Raw genomic sequence first — 16,895 nt, forward strand, 5'->3', positions numbered from 1 at the left:
TGAAAAAAAAAACATGAAAAAATAATAAAAGAATTACGTGACTATATCACGAAACCTCGTGAGACTGGGTAGCACTGTCAGTGTCAGTGGTGGTGACGTGATGGGTCAAATGTCATATGTTGCATGTGTAATGGTAATTTAGACATGCAAATATTGCACATATTTTCATTTGGACTACTACCCGCCCGCACAGAGTTAATTATCCGCCCGCATCCCCACCCGTGAATTTTAGAAATGTCACAATCCATCCGTTTTAGACACTTTTATGCGGGCACTCTGCAGTAAATACATTTTCTGGGTGCTCTTGTAATCTCCATCATGAAAAGTAATAGAGTCGACCATTCGTGAGCCTTATTCACTTCCATAGTAGGAAAAAAGATAACAGAATTTTCATTTTTGGGTTAACTATCCTTTTCAGTGCACCCCAGCACCACATGCCTACAAAATTTGAAACAGTGATGTCATTAAGATTGTAGCCAGACCGTTACAAAAAAGCTATATTAACAGAATTTACAAAATGCTAAGATAAACTGAGCTAAGCTTATGTCAGCGATCTATAAGTAAACAAGCCAACAGGGTGATAGCCGCAAGAAACAAAAAATCCACTTGTGGGGAAAGGAACTTTGACACATGACGCATGACACTTCAATAACATTAACACTTAAAATATTTAGGATAAAAGAGGGTCTGTGCTCACAAGATACTCGCAAGACACTCGCTTAACACTTAACACGGATTACAAAAGAGATTAAGCAAGTATTTAGCAAACGTGAGTATCTCTTTAATCATAAAACTGTGTCTGCAGTAGGCACATTTTGACATGATGTGTGATGCACAGGTTCACATGACACAGCGAACACATGTTTTGATCTAAAAAAAAGTAGTAATTCCTATTACCATTAGACATTAGTTATTTATGTAGCTCAGTTGGAGGCACATTGCATTTGAACTGCAAGGATTGTGGGTTTGATTCCCAGGGAACACTTATACTAGTGAAAATTTAGAAATGTGTTGGCCAAATGTGTACTACTGTCACAAGACCTGAATTAAATATGGATTCAGTACATCAATGGCACATACATTAATGTATTTAAATGTTAGTTATTGCAGGATAAGTCAGATAAACTTTACTGATAACATATCATTAATTAGAATTATGTCAATAATACAGTCTCTATTTAAACATTAAAGGAAAGCTTATCCTTTACAGATGAAATCAGACGTGAAACAAATGTGACCCTCCCTCCTGTGTCTGCTCACTCTCTCTCTCTTTCTCACTTTTTCTCCCTCCTCCTGAAGGCAAGACAGAGCTCTAGCAAGCTGCAAGCCTCTACCCAGCATCCATCTGAAATCTCAGGAAAAGGTGAGGAGAGTATTTGTCATTCCTGAGGTGAAGCAGAATCAGCAGCGGACAGAACAGAGGACTAGGAAAGAAAGGGGAAGAGGAAGAAGAAGCAGCCATGATGGGCACACCTCTCCGGAGGAAAGCCCCGGCATATGAGTGAGTACTTCCATTTTTTCCTCACCCTCCCTCTCTAGGGTTGGACATCACGGACAGGCTGCCATGGCAACGGCAGCAAGGGCAGCAAGAGAATGGTGATGCTGCAGCTGTTGTCTGCAGTCATGGATTCCTCCCTCTGTGTGTGTGTGAACAGTGGACAGACATGCAATGTGTCAAATGATAAATGAAACCTGTTAATGCGAATGCACATATAGTTTCAAAGATGAATAAGAAAAGCTTACAGTAATAATGCTGAAAAAATGTCTACTGTCTTGTTTAGAGATGTCCTGAATTTAACAGTAAATGAAATGCAGCCAATGTAGCTGGGCTAGACTCCTGATATCATTTGAAAATGAATCCTATTCTTATAGTAATGAGTTTAGACATGCCTGACATGTTACATACAAAAATGGCAAAAAGTTAGAACTGACTGAACATATGAGCCCTATTCTGACTGACTGGTTGGCTTTTATGTAATGGAAGTCAGGGTGTACAAAATCAATAGTGTCTGCTAAAAGACAAAGTTGTGTTTACAAGACACCAAGATGCTAAGCATTTTTGAAGAAAAACAAGATGGATTTGACAGTGTTCATGGGATTCATGCCACTGAATGTTAGAAAGGCATTTTTATAATAACAAATCAAATAGATTTGTATGGCATATATGCTTTGTTTATACAGTATTTTAGGTCAAAACGGTATGTTTTAAATATCCAGTACTTGTTACTTTTCGTTTGTCATACCTAAGATATTCTTAGCACAGAGCTTACACTGTGCACGTGCAAAAGTAACACCCTCAATAAGGTCTGCAGGTCAGAGACAGCAGACATTTGTGTGGTAAACTATATGGCATCACTGAATTCCGGCGATTCCATCGCTTAACCATAAACACCCAATGACAAATGGCTTGACATTTTTTCTGTATTGATGGGATTACTGATGATACACAACTTGTGGCCAAGACATACAGTATTGACTGCCTTTAGTTTATGTCACAACCATGAACCATGACTTTGTGTATAGTTAAATACTACCACTCTGCATACAATACTGCTGTACTTGATACTATGCAACATGTAGACTAAATACTATGTTTAAACAATAATAATAGTAACTGTTACTTATATAATGTGTTTAGTTATACACACCGTAAATGGAAGTTCAAGTTGAATGCACTGCATTGTGGGATACAATATTTGTTTATGTGTTCTCTTTTGTTTACTACACATTTGCAAATGTAGTAGGTATGTTTCCATGTATACTGAAAATACTGAAAATGTGTGATATACTTCTTTTTCGAGGGCGCTAGGGATGTGCATCTCGATGCATAGCCTATGATAAGATACATTAAAGATACATATGAGCAGAGGTGGGTAGTAACGAATTACATTAACTCCGTTACATTTAATTGAGTAATTTTTTTGGGAAACTAGTACTTTTAAAGTAAATTTAAAAATGGGTACTTTTTACTGTATTTTTCTAGTGAGAAAACTTAACTTTTACTTCGCTACATTCGGTGGCGTTACTGCGCTACTGTCGCATAATTAATGAATATATATTTTTTAAGTTTATATGGCTTGTTCGAAAGTCTCGCGAGACGTTAGAGAGGCTGCGTGCGTTGCGAGAGGTGGCTACGTATCACCCTTTAGCGCGCGTAGATGAAAGGAGATGACTGAAGCGGAGGATGACCTATGCAATCTATCGGAGGCAGATTACGCGTGGCCTCAAGTTCGGTCTATGTTTACACTACAAAAGGTCAAAAAGAATAGTTTTATAATGCGATGCATGCTTTGTGCACCAAAACGAACTGACATCTCAACTTAAAGGAATTCAAGCTCCAACCTGAAACAACACGGGTAAGTGTCACTGGCCATTTGGTAACCATGGGCACTTTTACCTTATTATAATACTATGTCACACACTGTCCGAGTGTTTTTGTCATATGCGCTCTTGTGCAAGCAATGAAAATTAGTCTAACCTTACAAACAACACTCACATCTGCACATTTCCATATCATTTCCCCACAAAGCTAAACAAATTGAACAGCATAATGTTACGTCTTGCATTAATAATATGGAAGAACCGGGGCAAAAGTAACACGGGACGAAAGTAACAAAGCGATTTTCTCAGAGGACTGATAACATTTGCATCCCAAACAGCATCTTTACAACCCTTGACAGAGCTGACAAATTTGCGTTATTTACTCACAGTTTTCCGCGTGTAGATCCAGAAAGGTGTTTTCAACCATAAGTAAATTCCAAAAGCGGTCATTGTTTTCTTATAACGCGTTGTGTTTCTCGTTTCATCAATCTACAGGTTATTTAGTGCTCTAACACATCCTGAAGTTTGACTTCAAGAGTTTTTCAAAATAAAAGTAAATCGGGTTTAAATGTGAGGAGATCCTGTCGGGACGAAAGTAACACTTACTTTTGTCCCATTTACAGTATATTATTTTAATTTTATTTAATTTAATTTTCATAGTGTTTAAACTGTTGAATTTAAGTTTGTACTGTTGGATGCTTTTGAAACATTTGATAAAACTGACATTTAAAATGAAAATGTAATTTAATTATTTTTTACAAAGATAAATTACAAAATATGTTTGCAGTTACATATTAAAGAGGTCATAGTCATGTATAATTAATAAAAACAAGTGTAACACGAAAATCTATCTTGTTTTGTTGTGTTTAAAAAGTAACAATTCACCACACTTATGTTCAAAGTGAAATTATACTAGTCATTTTACATTTGTTCAAAATTCCACCTGGTATTGATAGACCACACCTGTGAGTTACTGACCACAGCAAAATATATCTCTGTCTGAAATATTATCTTTTAAAATTAAGTTTTTCAGAAAAATTGTACTTTCACCCCTGTTCTCCCCTACACATAACCGGACACCTTACTTAAGTGTAGAAAATACATACGAATCAAAACTAGATTTTATTTAATTCCTTCCTAAAGAATCTATATACTCATGAAAATAAAATAATAAAGTATGTTTTTAAAGAAACATGTATTATATATTATAATAAATGTAGAGTTGATTTGCAAAAACAATAGTTCCATTTGAAATTCTAAAATAAGCATTTTGTCAAGCTGCTTATGTTGAGTAATTGCACTTTAATGGCAATGAAAATAACCTTTTCATATAAAAACATAATAATAATCAGACACACACATTCTTTTTTGTTTACTGTTAGCTTGTATTGCGGCATAGATTTAATCAAAATCAAAAACCAAACCATACCAAACCGCAGCAGGCTGAACACATGAGGATAGACATTGAAGACGCGTCACGCCAAACCATTGCACATGATGGGATGTCTTTATTTCTCTCTTTCACGAGTTTAGAAAACACAAGCACTTACTTTGATTGATGTACTTCATAAAATGTGCAAAGATACTTTAGACAGACAGTGCAACCACGATGAAGATGATGGCGGTCAACAAAAAGTTTCTCCCCATGCTCACCCCGCGGCCATGATCCAACAACACAGGTGAGCGCACACACACACACTAATACAAACACCACACCCCCGAGTGCCACCCACAGTAAGCAATGACGTCACAAAAGCAGGTGCACATACACGACAGAATAAGAAGAAATGAATATTAATAATAGAAAGATCAAACCCAATGTATGGCTCCTACATTCCGGCCCCAAATTATTTCATAGTAATAATTGACCACCACTAACACCTTGTGGGAGACAGACACCAGTAAGACATGCAAAGTGAACTATCAGTCCTTTTAAAGTCCAATGATGTCAAAATTCATGGCTGCTTCATCCAAAGATCTTCACTGCCCTCTGCTTCCTGCAGAAGGCAGACTTTGGTTATTGGCCTGTTCAAAAGGCTGGTTTTAGTTTTAATCCGTGCACTTCGCAGTCCATTTTTGTCCGTAACGGTATCCAAAATCCTTCCTATAATCCAAGTATTACGAGGTGCCATATCATCCACCAACACCACAAGATCTCCTGGAACAAAGTTTCTTTTGGCAGTATTCCACTTCTGGCGCTCCTGAAGTCCAGGAAGATACTCCTTTACCCAGCGCTTCCAGAACAAATCCAACATATACTGTACTTGTTTCCAGCGACAACGAGCATAAACATCCTCCTTCTCAAACAACCCCGGGGGCAACAATGGCTTTGTCTTAAGCAGAAGTAGATGGTTGGGGGTCAATGCCTCCAAATCTTGAGGATCTGTTGATGCCTTTGTTAATGGACGGCTATTAACAATCGCTTCAGCCTCACAAAACACTGTCACCAAACTTTCTTCATCCAGAGTCTGAGTCTTCAAAACAGAGTTTAGCACTTTACGGACTGACCGAATTAACCTTTCCCAAGCACCTCCATGGTGTAATGCTGCTGGGGGATTAAAAACCCATTTCACACTCTTTTGTAACAATGTGTAATTTATGAGGTTGTGATTCAGATTTTCAATGGCCTTCCTCAATTCTCGTTCAGCGCCTACGAAGTTAGTACCATTATCTGAATGGATTTCCAAGACTTGACCACGTCTCGCCACAAACCTTCTGAAACCATTGATGAAAGAGTCGGTGTCCAACGATGAAAGAACTTCAAGGTGTATGGCTCGCATCGCTAAGCATGTAAAGATTAACCCATACCTCTTGACCACAGCTCTTCCACGTTTAACATCAAACGGTCCATAGCAGTCCAAACCAACTCGACTGAAAGGAGGCTCGTCAGGAGTTATTCTGCTGCAAGGAAGGTCAGCCTTTTTCTGACATCCAGGTGAAGCAGACAATCTACGACAGACGACACATTTAGTCAAAATCTTTCTGATGGCAGCGCAAGCACCAGGAATCCAATACTTCTGACGTAGATGAGAAAGCATTTGGTTGCGTCCACCATGGCCTGTTTCTTGGTGCACATGACGAAGAATAAGTGTGGAGATGTGTTGATCTTTAGCCAGGATAACTGGATGTTTTGCTTCAAATGGCATTGCTGCTCTACTAAGCCGTCCTCCAACCCTAATGAGATCACCATCCAGGATGGGGTTAAGCTTGTAGAGGTGACTTGTTCTTTTCACACACTCTCCTTTCTTCAAGTTAGCCAGTTCTTCCAGAAACCTTGTTTTCTGACAAAAACGAATAATATCGGACTCTGCTACAACCATATCCTCCACGGACAAAATACTCTTTGGTACTTGAGCCTTAACCGCTTTCATCTGGACCTGAAGCTCTTTCTCCAACTGCTCAGCACTTTGGTCCAATTTAGAAAGGGTTTTTCTCAGCAGCTTTCGATGTCTCACCAGAAACAGAAGCAAGGTCTTAAACTTAAGGAACCAACCGACAGCTCTTTTAAGATGGAGCCAGGAGGAAAAGTGATCAATGAGCTTTTTCACTGGACTGACCTGCTCAACTTGAACAGCATTCACCATCACAACCTTGACTTCTGGGTCTTCAACAAAAGAGTTATCCAAGGGCTCAGGATTTCCGGGCCACCTGCTCTCAGTCTCATGAAGAAAGTCAGGACCACAGAGCCATGCACTAGTCTTTAGCAATGACTGAACTTTAACACCTCTGGAGGCTAGATCTGCAGGGTTGATTAATGTATTGACATACCTCCATTGGGATATGTTAGACATTTTCAATATCTCAGACACTCTGTTTGCTACGAAGATCTTAAATCTGGATGTCTCGTTTTTGATATATTTCAAGACAGAAGTGCTGTCTGTCCAAAACTGCTGACTGTTGAAGGTCCATTTGCAGCTCCTTTCTCCACAACTTGTCCATTCTGCTAGCAACCACAGCGGGAGTCAGCTCCATACGTGGAATAGAGACAAGTTTTAGAGGAGCTACTCGTGCCTTTCCCATTACAAAGGCAGTATGAGTCCGCCCTCTATTGTCATGAAGCAACAGGTAAGTCACAGTCCCAAACCCTTCCTCACTTGCATCTGCAAAGTGGTGGAGCTGAGCACAGACAAGACGACCACAATCCACAGGCTTTAAACACCTACTGACCTCCCAATTTTCAAGGTCATGTAGGTCTTCCAACCAAGTCATCCATTCTCCAGCAACAGAAGATGGCAAAGGATCATCCCATCCCAAACGTTTCCTATAAAGATCTTGTAGGATTTTCTTCGCAGACAAAACAACAGGTGCCAAGAAACCAAGAGGGTCATAGATCGAACTAGTCACAGACAATATTCCTCTTCTTGTGAGTGGATGGTTTTTAAGTGTGATTTTAAACTTGAATGAATCAGATTGGACACACCACTGCACACCCAAGGCATGCTCTACTGGCAAAGCATCACTATTCAGATTCAGATCTTTCACCTCCTTGGCTCGGTCCTCCTGAGGAATGGTAGCAAGAACATTTCGTCGGTTACTGATCCATTTTGTGAGCTTAAAACCACCTTTAGCACACAAAGCACTAAGCTCTTGACATAAAGATATTGCTTCCTCTTCAGAGTCGACAGACACCAAACAGTCATCAACATAGAAATGGTGCAGGACAGTGTTAACTGCCATAGAACTGAAGCACTTTTGATTGTCTTCAGCACACTTCCTCAGGGCGAAACAGGCACAACTAGGTGAGGAAGTAGCGCTAAACAAATGAGCCAGCATTCTCTATTCCATTAGCTCCCGACTGCAATCTCCATCAGGCCACCAGAGAAATCTCAACAAATCAGAGTCTTCAGCCGGCACCCTGAACTGATGATACATGGCCTCAATGTCTGCCATGAGCACCACGGGCTCTTTGCGGAATCTTGTGAGGACTCCTACTAACAAATTTGTGAGATCTGGTCCTTGAAGAAGCTGTAAGTTTAAAGATGTCCCTTGAAACGTTGCCCCACAATCAAAGACTACACGTAGTTTTTTCTTTTTATGATGATACACTCTATGATGGGGTATATACCACACCTTTCCATCGCAACGGGTCAGCTGATCAGATGGAACTCTCTCTGCATAACCATTAGCCAGCATATTGGACATAAATGTGATGTAATCAGAACGAAAAGATAGATCTTTACTCAAACGTTTTTTGAGACTCAATGCACGCTGTTCTACAACGGTCTTGTTATTTGGCATATTGAGGTATCTTTGTCCTACCGGGAAACCAATACTGTAATGACCATTGATGAGTTTGGTAGACTCAGAGACTAATTTAAGAAAGCGTTTATCCTCCCTTGACAGACCAAGTTGTTCATCCTGCAGAGTTTCAGGAAAATCCACCTTCAGCTGCTTCTCCCAAAGCTCATCAAGTCTTGCCACTGATATCCGATTGACTGTGATGTCAGGCTGCAAACACTTTTGATCACTGATATGACAATATCCACGGAGCGGGCCATTCACTGTCCAACCCAGGATGGTCTTAATTGCATATGGGCCCCCATTCACTGAACGAACCACCTGCCATGGGTCCAGAGCTTGAGGGACATCAGTACCAATCAGAAGGTCAACATCAGAATCAATCTCTGGTATTTTTATGTGTCTCAGGTGCGGCCATCTTTGGATGTCCTTTGATTGCGGAATGTTACCTCGATGAACAGGCATACTCTGTTGAGTAAAAATCTCAGGCAGGCCACAAAAGTTGTTGGAATCCAGCCCAGCGACTTCTAAGTCTGACAACTTGTAACTGTCCACTACTTTCTCTTGTCCCATAGTTCTAAGGAGGATTCCCAACTTCGTCCCTGTAAGATTGAGTCGGGTCATGAGTCGCTCCGTACAAAATGAGGCGGAACTCCCCGGATCCAAAAACGCATACGTGACCAAGGTCTTTTGGCCCCTTTTGGATTTCACCTGAACAGGCAGAATAGACAGCGTACAGTCCTCTTTACCGGCCCCAGTCAAGCCACTGGACTGAACAGACACCACGGCACCATCTCTGACCATTTCCAAGTCACCATTTGCCTGAGTCAAAACCTTTTCTTTTGCTTTGGGGTAGATATGCAACAACGTGGGATGCCTATAGCTGCAAACACTACATATCAGACGTTTTTTGCAGTCTTTACTCATGTGCCCAGTGCACAGACATCCAAAGCACAGACGATTTTCCTTCAAAAAAGACATTTTTTTCATTTTGTGTTCTTTTCTGCAAAAGGCGGCAAACATCTTATGAATGCCCAGCACCACAAAACAAACAAACTTTCACCAGTAAGTCCTTCTGCCTTTTATACCCAGACTCCACTTTCTTCTCAGCAGGTGTTACAGTAGTGGCAAAACTACTGCCTTTAACCTTTGAACTAGTTTGAGACTTGACCATGTTTAATTATTTTCTTCATGATGCAGATGTATCCTGTATATTTCCGAAAAGAGGGTCACTTGCAATCTTAACTTGCCTCTCAACAAACTCCACAATGTCCAAAAACGTAACTCTACGGCCAAACCTCTGCTGAATATCACAGGCCACACTTCTCCAATGTTCCCGCAACTTATAAGGTAGTTTCTTCACAATAATTTGCATATTTGTAGGCACGTTCAGATCGGTCACAGCAACTCCCATAAAGTTACAACATTCCTGCAAAAGCAAACTGTATGCTTGTAAAGCCTTGATATCTTCAGCTTTAATTACCGGCCATAAAAGCACCTTATCCATGTATGCAGAGGCTACTTTGAATGGATCACCAAAATGCTCCTGAAGCAGAGACTTTGCCTTAGTGTATCCATGGGACGGAGGCAGATGTTGACAGCTTTGGACCAAATCCCTGGGCTGACCTCTCGTATATTGCTCGAGGTAATACAAACAATCCTTCTGACTTTGTGTTCCCCTTCAATGTTGTGTTCGAATCCTTTTATAAAGGTTTGATATTGCAGTGGATTGCCATCAAAAACTTGTAGGTCTCGCTTAGGTAAGAGAAAAAGTGACTGCTGTTCAACCAATAAAGATGTAATTTGATTTTGCCTTCCCAAAACTGTGAGAAAACGCTGATCAGAATTATTCACTGATACAGGTGCAGCATCATACTGAAGGTGAGTAACTGGTGGATTAGAGACACCTTTTAACAATGCGGATGGATTGTCCCAGGTCACAACAGCAGGCAGCTCAAGTTTATCGTATGTCTTGGACCTCACATCAGAACAACCTGAGATCGAAGCTTCCCCTACAGCCCCAGCAGCCAACGGTTGAGGATTAAACTCAGGCACAAATGTTGCAGCATTATGGTTTAACGGTGTTCTTTTTCTTCTTTCCAAATAAGAATTCATTCCATCTGATTTCGCAAAAGCATGAGACATACGAGATCCTTCAGAAGCCTTAAATACACTCACTTCAGCCATAGACGCTGCCAGCTCCATGTCCAGGTCCAGCTCCTCCTGCTTTCTCCTCAACAGTACTTGCTGTTCCTCCAGGGCATGCTTCTGACTCAGCAGCCTTTGACAAGCCATTAGAGCGGCTGTCTCAGCCTCAGCCCTTATTCTGGCTGAAGATGTAGTGGACATAGATTTACGCATTACTGTACTACATCTCTTCGACCTCACTGACACATTAGAGACACTATCACATGGCCTAATGTGATTGTCCACCACACTTTCCACAATTTTAATTATGCATGCCTCATTATCATTAGGAACAGTAGATCCTAAATGTGGAGAAACAACGCCCTCTACTGGTGCGTCTGGCGCCTCCAGCAGCCATTTATTTGTCTCCTCCACAAAAGCAGTTTTACGTTTTTCAACACTATCAAACCAAGCATTTTGTTTTTCTTGTTCTGCATGTGGAAGCATAGATATCACAACACTATGAAGATGACTTGCTTCATTAAACAAGCTTGATACATTTTCAAGATATGACCACATTTTTTCAGCATTATCAGCATTACCATTACGCATTAGGTCTTTAATTTCTTTTATTACACCTTTAATCTTTCTTACTTTTGCTTGGCGTTCTTCTTGGAGTCGCCCGAATTTATATTCAAAAGCTTTGGGTTTAAGTATTGTTTGTCTTTTCTCATCTGGCTTGTTACCATTCAACTCCATTTTATTCACAAATAATCAAATAAATATTGTAACACTAAACACAGCGCCCCTTTAACACTTATGTTTCCACTTAAACAAGGTACAATGCATCGTCTTTGATTCCCCCTAATTTATCCATCAAAGCTAAGCTAAACTCAACTCTAGTCTTCTGTGCATACTAGCGGTGGGTATTTATGTACCTCAATACCGATAGTCTTGAACCAGACAAACCGTCTTAGAACCAGAACTACGGCGGCACTCCCAAGCACAATGCTTCACCCGCTTGAAACACAAACCAAAACACTACCAAAAATCCCAAAATAAACATAACAGAACGATCACCTTATGTGAAAGTACCGCTAAGCCTAACGGGGAATACAATATTTTCTTTGACAGACAATGCACAATGTTTATGGACATAAACGTTTCAATAGAGGCGACTGTGATGACTGAATAAACATCGTAACAGCCAATTTGTGAATGAATGGGCTTTACGCGAGTCAAATGCGCGTTCACGTATATTGTTTACAAAGTTGAAAGCGATCTCAAAAATCCAGCGTTGTCCCGATAATACGTTCAAAACAATCCGCTCAACAACGAAACTTTTTGTTGACATAATATTGCGGCATAGATTTAATCAAAATCAAAAACCAAACCATACCAAACCGCAGCAGGCTGAACACATGAGGATAGACATTGAAGACGCGTCACGCCAAACCATTGCACATGATGGGATGTCTTTATTTTTCTCTTTCACGAGTTTACACAAACACTTACTTTGATTGATGTACTTCATAAAATGTGCAAAGATACTTTAGACAGACAGTGCAACCACGATGACGACGTGATGATGACGATCAACAAAAAGTTTCTCCCCATGCTCACCCCGCGGCCATGATCCAAAAACACAGGTGAGCGCACACACACACACTAATACAAACACCACACCCCCGAGTGCCACCCACAGTAAGCAATGACGTCACGAAAGCAGGTGCACATACACGACAGAATAAGAAGAAATGAATATTAATAATAGAAAGATCAAACCCAATGTATGGCTCCTACAGCTTGTTTAAAGGCAGATGCTGCCAAGATTGTGTTGTGAACGTGAAAATAAAGACACAGTTAACTGTCAAATTTTTTTAATGACACATTATGTGATGTTGCAGGATTGAGATAGGCTGCTTTACTTTAACCTAGGTTTATAAGCAGTATATAAGCAGAACAATGAGACTTTCAAGGAGAAGTTTGTAAAAACCCTCCAAGTAGTCTGAAATTCAGTGTTTTTACGCTTCTTTTCCATCAGATCGGAAGTAACGAGTAACTAAGTACTTGAGTAGTTTTTTCATCTAATACTTTTTTACTCTTACTCAAGTAAATAATTAGATTTGATACTTTTACTTTTACTTGAGTAAATTTTTTGTATAAGTACTTGTAATTTTACTTGAGTACAGATTCTGGTTACTCTACCCACCTCTGCATATGAGTAGCTACCATTACGATACGATTCACCCCTTTACGATGCAGTGCGGTCAGAAAAAATAGGATGAAAAAATAGGATGCTATGCATTTTAATATGGTAAACTCTTAAAACATTTGTGTTAAACCAACACATCTTGTCTCTAGTTAAGCACATTTTAATGTGTTGTCCCTAACTAGACACATCTGTGTTATTATTGGAACAATACATTGTTGTGTTGTTTAAACACATCTTGATTTGTCATTTTATTTATTTTAATACAAAATCAACACACAATGTGTTAAATTGAATAACACAAAACAATGTGTAAAAATTAACACATCCTTTCTTAGAGTGTACAGATAGTTTCCACACATTGGATTTTTACATGGGGGTCTGAAACATTATAAGACCACTTTAAGATTAATGATATTGGACCAACCCACTAACTCTAACTTGTCAGAGCGCTGTCAGTCAAAACCATTCCAATAGATAGAAATGCCTTAATAAATTAAACTCCCTTCCGAAATTTTAGCTACAGCCTTGATTTTCCTGCTGCTGCTTTCTCAAATCCATTCCACTTCACTCATTTGAAGTCCATACAATTTAAACTCCATTTTCACGTTTTTATGCTTTATCTGACTTTCATGACATGCCTCGGTTTCTTTGGGGTTGAAGGGTGTAGCAAAAGTTTAGAGAGTAGAAAGCAATTTTAAAATATTGGTCACTTTCGAAATAATAAAAGTATAGCACATCTACTAATAATTATAAATACATACATCTGTTTTACCCATGCAGTATGTTAAAAACGATGCATGGCGATGCAAATGCTAATTTGAATCCGTTTTTAAACCAATGCATCACATCATTAACCTTTTATGCCGATGCACCTGGCGAATCAGGGAATCTTGACATCCCTAGAGGGCGCATGATGCAAAGTCGGACCAAACATGTATTTACAGTAGCCCGTCATGTGTGTGCCTCATCATGTCAAAATATGTTTTCATTGCGTCATGTGAAACTATGGCTGCGTTCACACGACAGAATTTCGGGAGTGACAACCGTATTTGCTTACAGGTGTGAGTCTGGAAATGTGCTGTTCAGACAGCACATTACGACACAAATAGAACACTGCCTGTATGAACGAGTAACCAACCTCAAACCAGTGTGCTATTCGCACGCGGTGCCTGTAACCATTACCTTTATATGTTTCCAAGGATGTGCATTAACGCTAATAATGTTGTAAATAACGTTTAATATCCTGCAAAAACCGATCGATCTGCTTCACAGGCAGCCAATATGTCACCAAGAGTCATGGGGATTACTTTTGTATTGGATATATCTGCTTTTTGAGCTCTCTAAGTGGCGGTTGACTTCCATTCATATGAAGATGGGTTTTCTGCAAAATATCTTCTTTATTGCTGTACTGAAGAAAAAGGTGAGTAAGAGCTTTATTTCAAAAGTAAAAGTTTCATTTTTGGGTGAATTATCCCTTTTATTTTACACCGAACATTATATCGTCCACTTTTAAGGTTTTATTATTTTGCTCTCACTTACTGGGATACACGCGATTTAATGTAATATGCTCTGTGGCGTCTATGAAGGTAATATATATCTCATTAACCTTATGGAGCAATCCTGCTGCTTAATTTGCAGTCATATCATGCAGACAAAGCACTGGATGATGTGACAGACAACTGGTTGTCCAGTGCGATTCCGTTCACACGCCACAGCTTTTCTGTAAATACGGTTGTGAAACCCGAAAATTTACAGGTGTGAGGTCGGTTGTAGAATGCGGTTGTCAAACCCCTAAATAACGAACTGCATGTGAATGGAACCGTCTTAAGGACTCAAATACGGGTTTGACAACCATATTATGGTACCGTGTGAACGCAGCCTATGTGAATCACGCGTCAAAAACGTGCCTGCGGCAGATGCTTTGTAGGGGTTTATAATAATACGCGTTTGACTCTCTTCATCTCATGTGTATTCAGAGTTTGGTTTTAAGTTAGTTTCTTGGAAGTATTTTGTATATGTAAGCGTCTCTTTTATCATAAACTCTTTTGACGTGTGTACAGCAGGCACATATTTTGACATGACGCATATTGGATATTGGTTAACATCAAGCACCAAACACATATTTTTGACATGAGGAGCCACACATGTGACACTCCAAACACATATATTGAATTCCCGCCCCTCAAAAGAGAAGTCACCGACCGCCACTGATATACACATTATATTGCAGTATTTACTATATAGAAAAATTGAGGCAGGCTATTGAGCTATTGTAAGTTAGTGACAAGCGCTTAGGAGAAGGGACGTGCTTGTTCTAGAGAGCATTTCATTAACCAAAAGTGTATAGACCCTGCTGACATGGAAGATTACTTGTCTTCTTTTGGTAGAAACTACATGTACATATCAGTAAAATGAGCATATCAGTAGTGTAAGCTCTGTAAACCCTGACAAAAGGTATTTCTAAAGCCAGTAGCAAATGGCTGAATCCACAGGGAACCGCTTCCTAATTCCTGTTGAATTATCATCTGGGCTGCGTTTCCCGATAACGTTGTCTCTTACTCTTAAGTTAAACCTTACTCTTAAGTTAAACCTTAACTACTACAGGTATACCTTTTCTAGGCGTGTTTCCCGAACTGTACCTTAGCGGGATTCTTTCTTACGTACGACGTTACCAGGTGCTGTCCATGGCGATGGTGCTGAATAGGTTGATATTGATTGCTCGACAATCAATTATTCACTTTATGTAATAGGGACTTCGCTACGTTATTAGATAGCGGAGTTCTTTATTAAATAAACATTTCAGAAATAGTTACATTTATTAGGAATATCTTGTAAAAATATTTCAAACTGCAAACAACTAAATATAAACCTTGTATATTTTATTTTATATCAAACGCGTGCAAAACCCGCAACTTCATGTCCAAAAGTATCATGCATAAACTGCTCCAATGCATCCATTATTCCTTTACTTTAAAGGATAATTTATATTAGAGGTTCCCAATAAATGCGTTGCACAGGGTAAAGGTGGGTCATGCAAGTCACCTGGGTTGGCTGTGCATTACACTTAAAATATTTAAAAACAAACGGTTGTTCATTAGTTCACGCATTTATTGTGCTTGGACACTGGATGCGCAAGCAGCACGTTTACAATGCGGATAAAGCTTAATGGACGCATTTCTGGAGCTGCGCCTGTCCGTTTACCTTAAATATAACATAAAAATATATATTATGTGATATATAAATATATATTATGATTGCTTTAGATTTTAGCTTTGATTAGTTTTAATGTGGAAAATTTGTTGACCTTATACAAGCAGTAGCTAATCAAATGGAGCAGTTTCTTATAAAGAATATGGCATGCAGTTGCCTCAAAGTTAGAAAACATAAAAAAAAACTTTGATGCAAAGTCGACTTAACATCAATAATAATATTATGGAAAATCAACAATTATGATTTCGTGATGAATGTGCTCCGTGGCATGCAATTTTTACTTGATTTGTTTTATTGCAGCTAAAATAGCCGGTAAAGTAAAGATTTCACGGATATGTAATGCACAAATGAAATGGTCAGATTCGTTGTATTGCTGCCTGCCATAGTTTCACCAACTCCTCCACCCAAAATCTTTTTTATATATATTTTCTTAAGCCTGTAATAATAGTTCGCATCTGATGTTTAGTTGGAAAAAAATTATTAAAAATCTAACAACCATCAGTTTAATGATGTCTTATTATGTGAATGTTTTATTCTTTAAATTTAAAAATAATTTAACACGAAGTGTACTTCAACTTTTTTTACAGATATTTAGTTATATAGACTGCAATCTACACAAACTTTTATCAGTCATGGCCCCTAGTGGAGTCAAGTGGGATAAGGTATAGCTAAGAGTGCTCCAGACCAACCTTCCGAACGAATGACTTACAGAAGGGATACGTAACTAAGAACGTTTCGGGAAACACGTATTAACGATAAGGTACAGCTTAAGGTACATCTTAAG

At 39.3% G+C, this 16,895-nt stretch overlaps 1 protein-coding gene across 3 annotated transcripts in view; it reads left to right on the forward strand.

Moving 5' to 3' along the window:
* Positions 1 to 16,895, forward strand: part of palm2akap2 (PALM2 and AKAP2 fusion) — a 162,388-nt gene that overhangs the window by 38,099 nt on the left and 107,394 nt on the right. For all 3 annotated transcript variants that reach the window (XM_065240587.2, XM_065240590.2, XM_065240588.2), the window contains exon 2: positions 1,300 to 1,501. In XM_065240587.2, the coding sequence (XP_065096659.1) occupies positions 1,461 to 1,501 (41 nt within the window). In that variant the 5' untranslated portion in view covers positions 1,300 to 1,460. The remainder of the gene's footprint in view (positions 1 to 1,299; positions 1,502 to 16,895) is intronic.

Source organism: Paramisgurnus dabryanus, chromosome 10 (assembly GCF_030506205.2).
Source record: "Paramisgurnus dabryanus chromosome 10, PD_genome_1.1, whole genome shotgun sequence".
Taxonomy (NCBI): Eukaryota; Metazoa; Chordata; class Actinopteri; order Cypriniformes; family Cobitidae; genus Paramisgurnus; species Paramisgurnus dabryanus.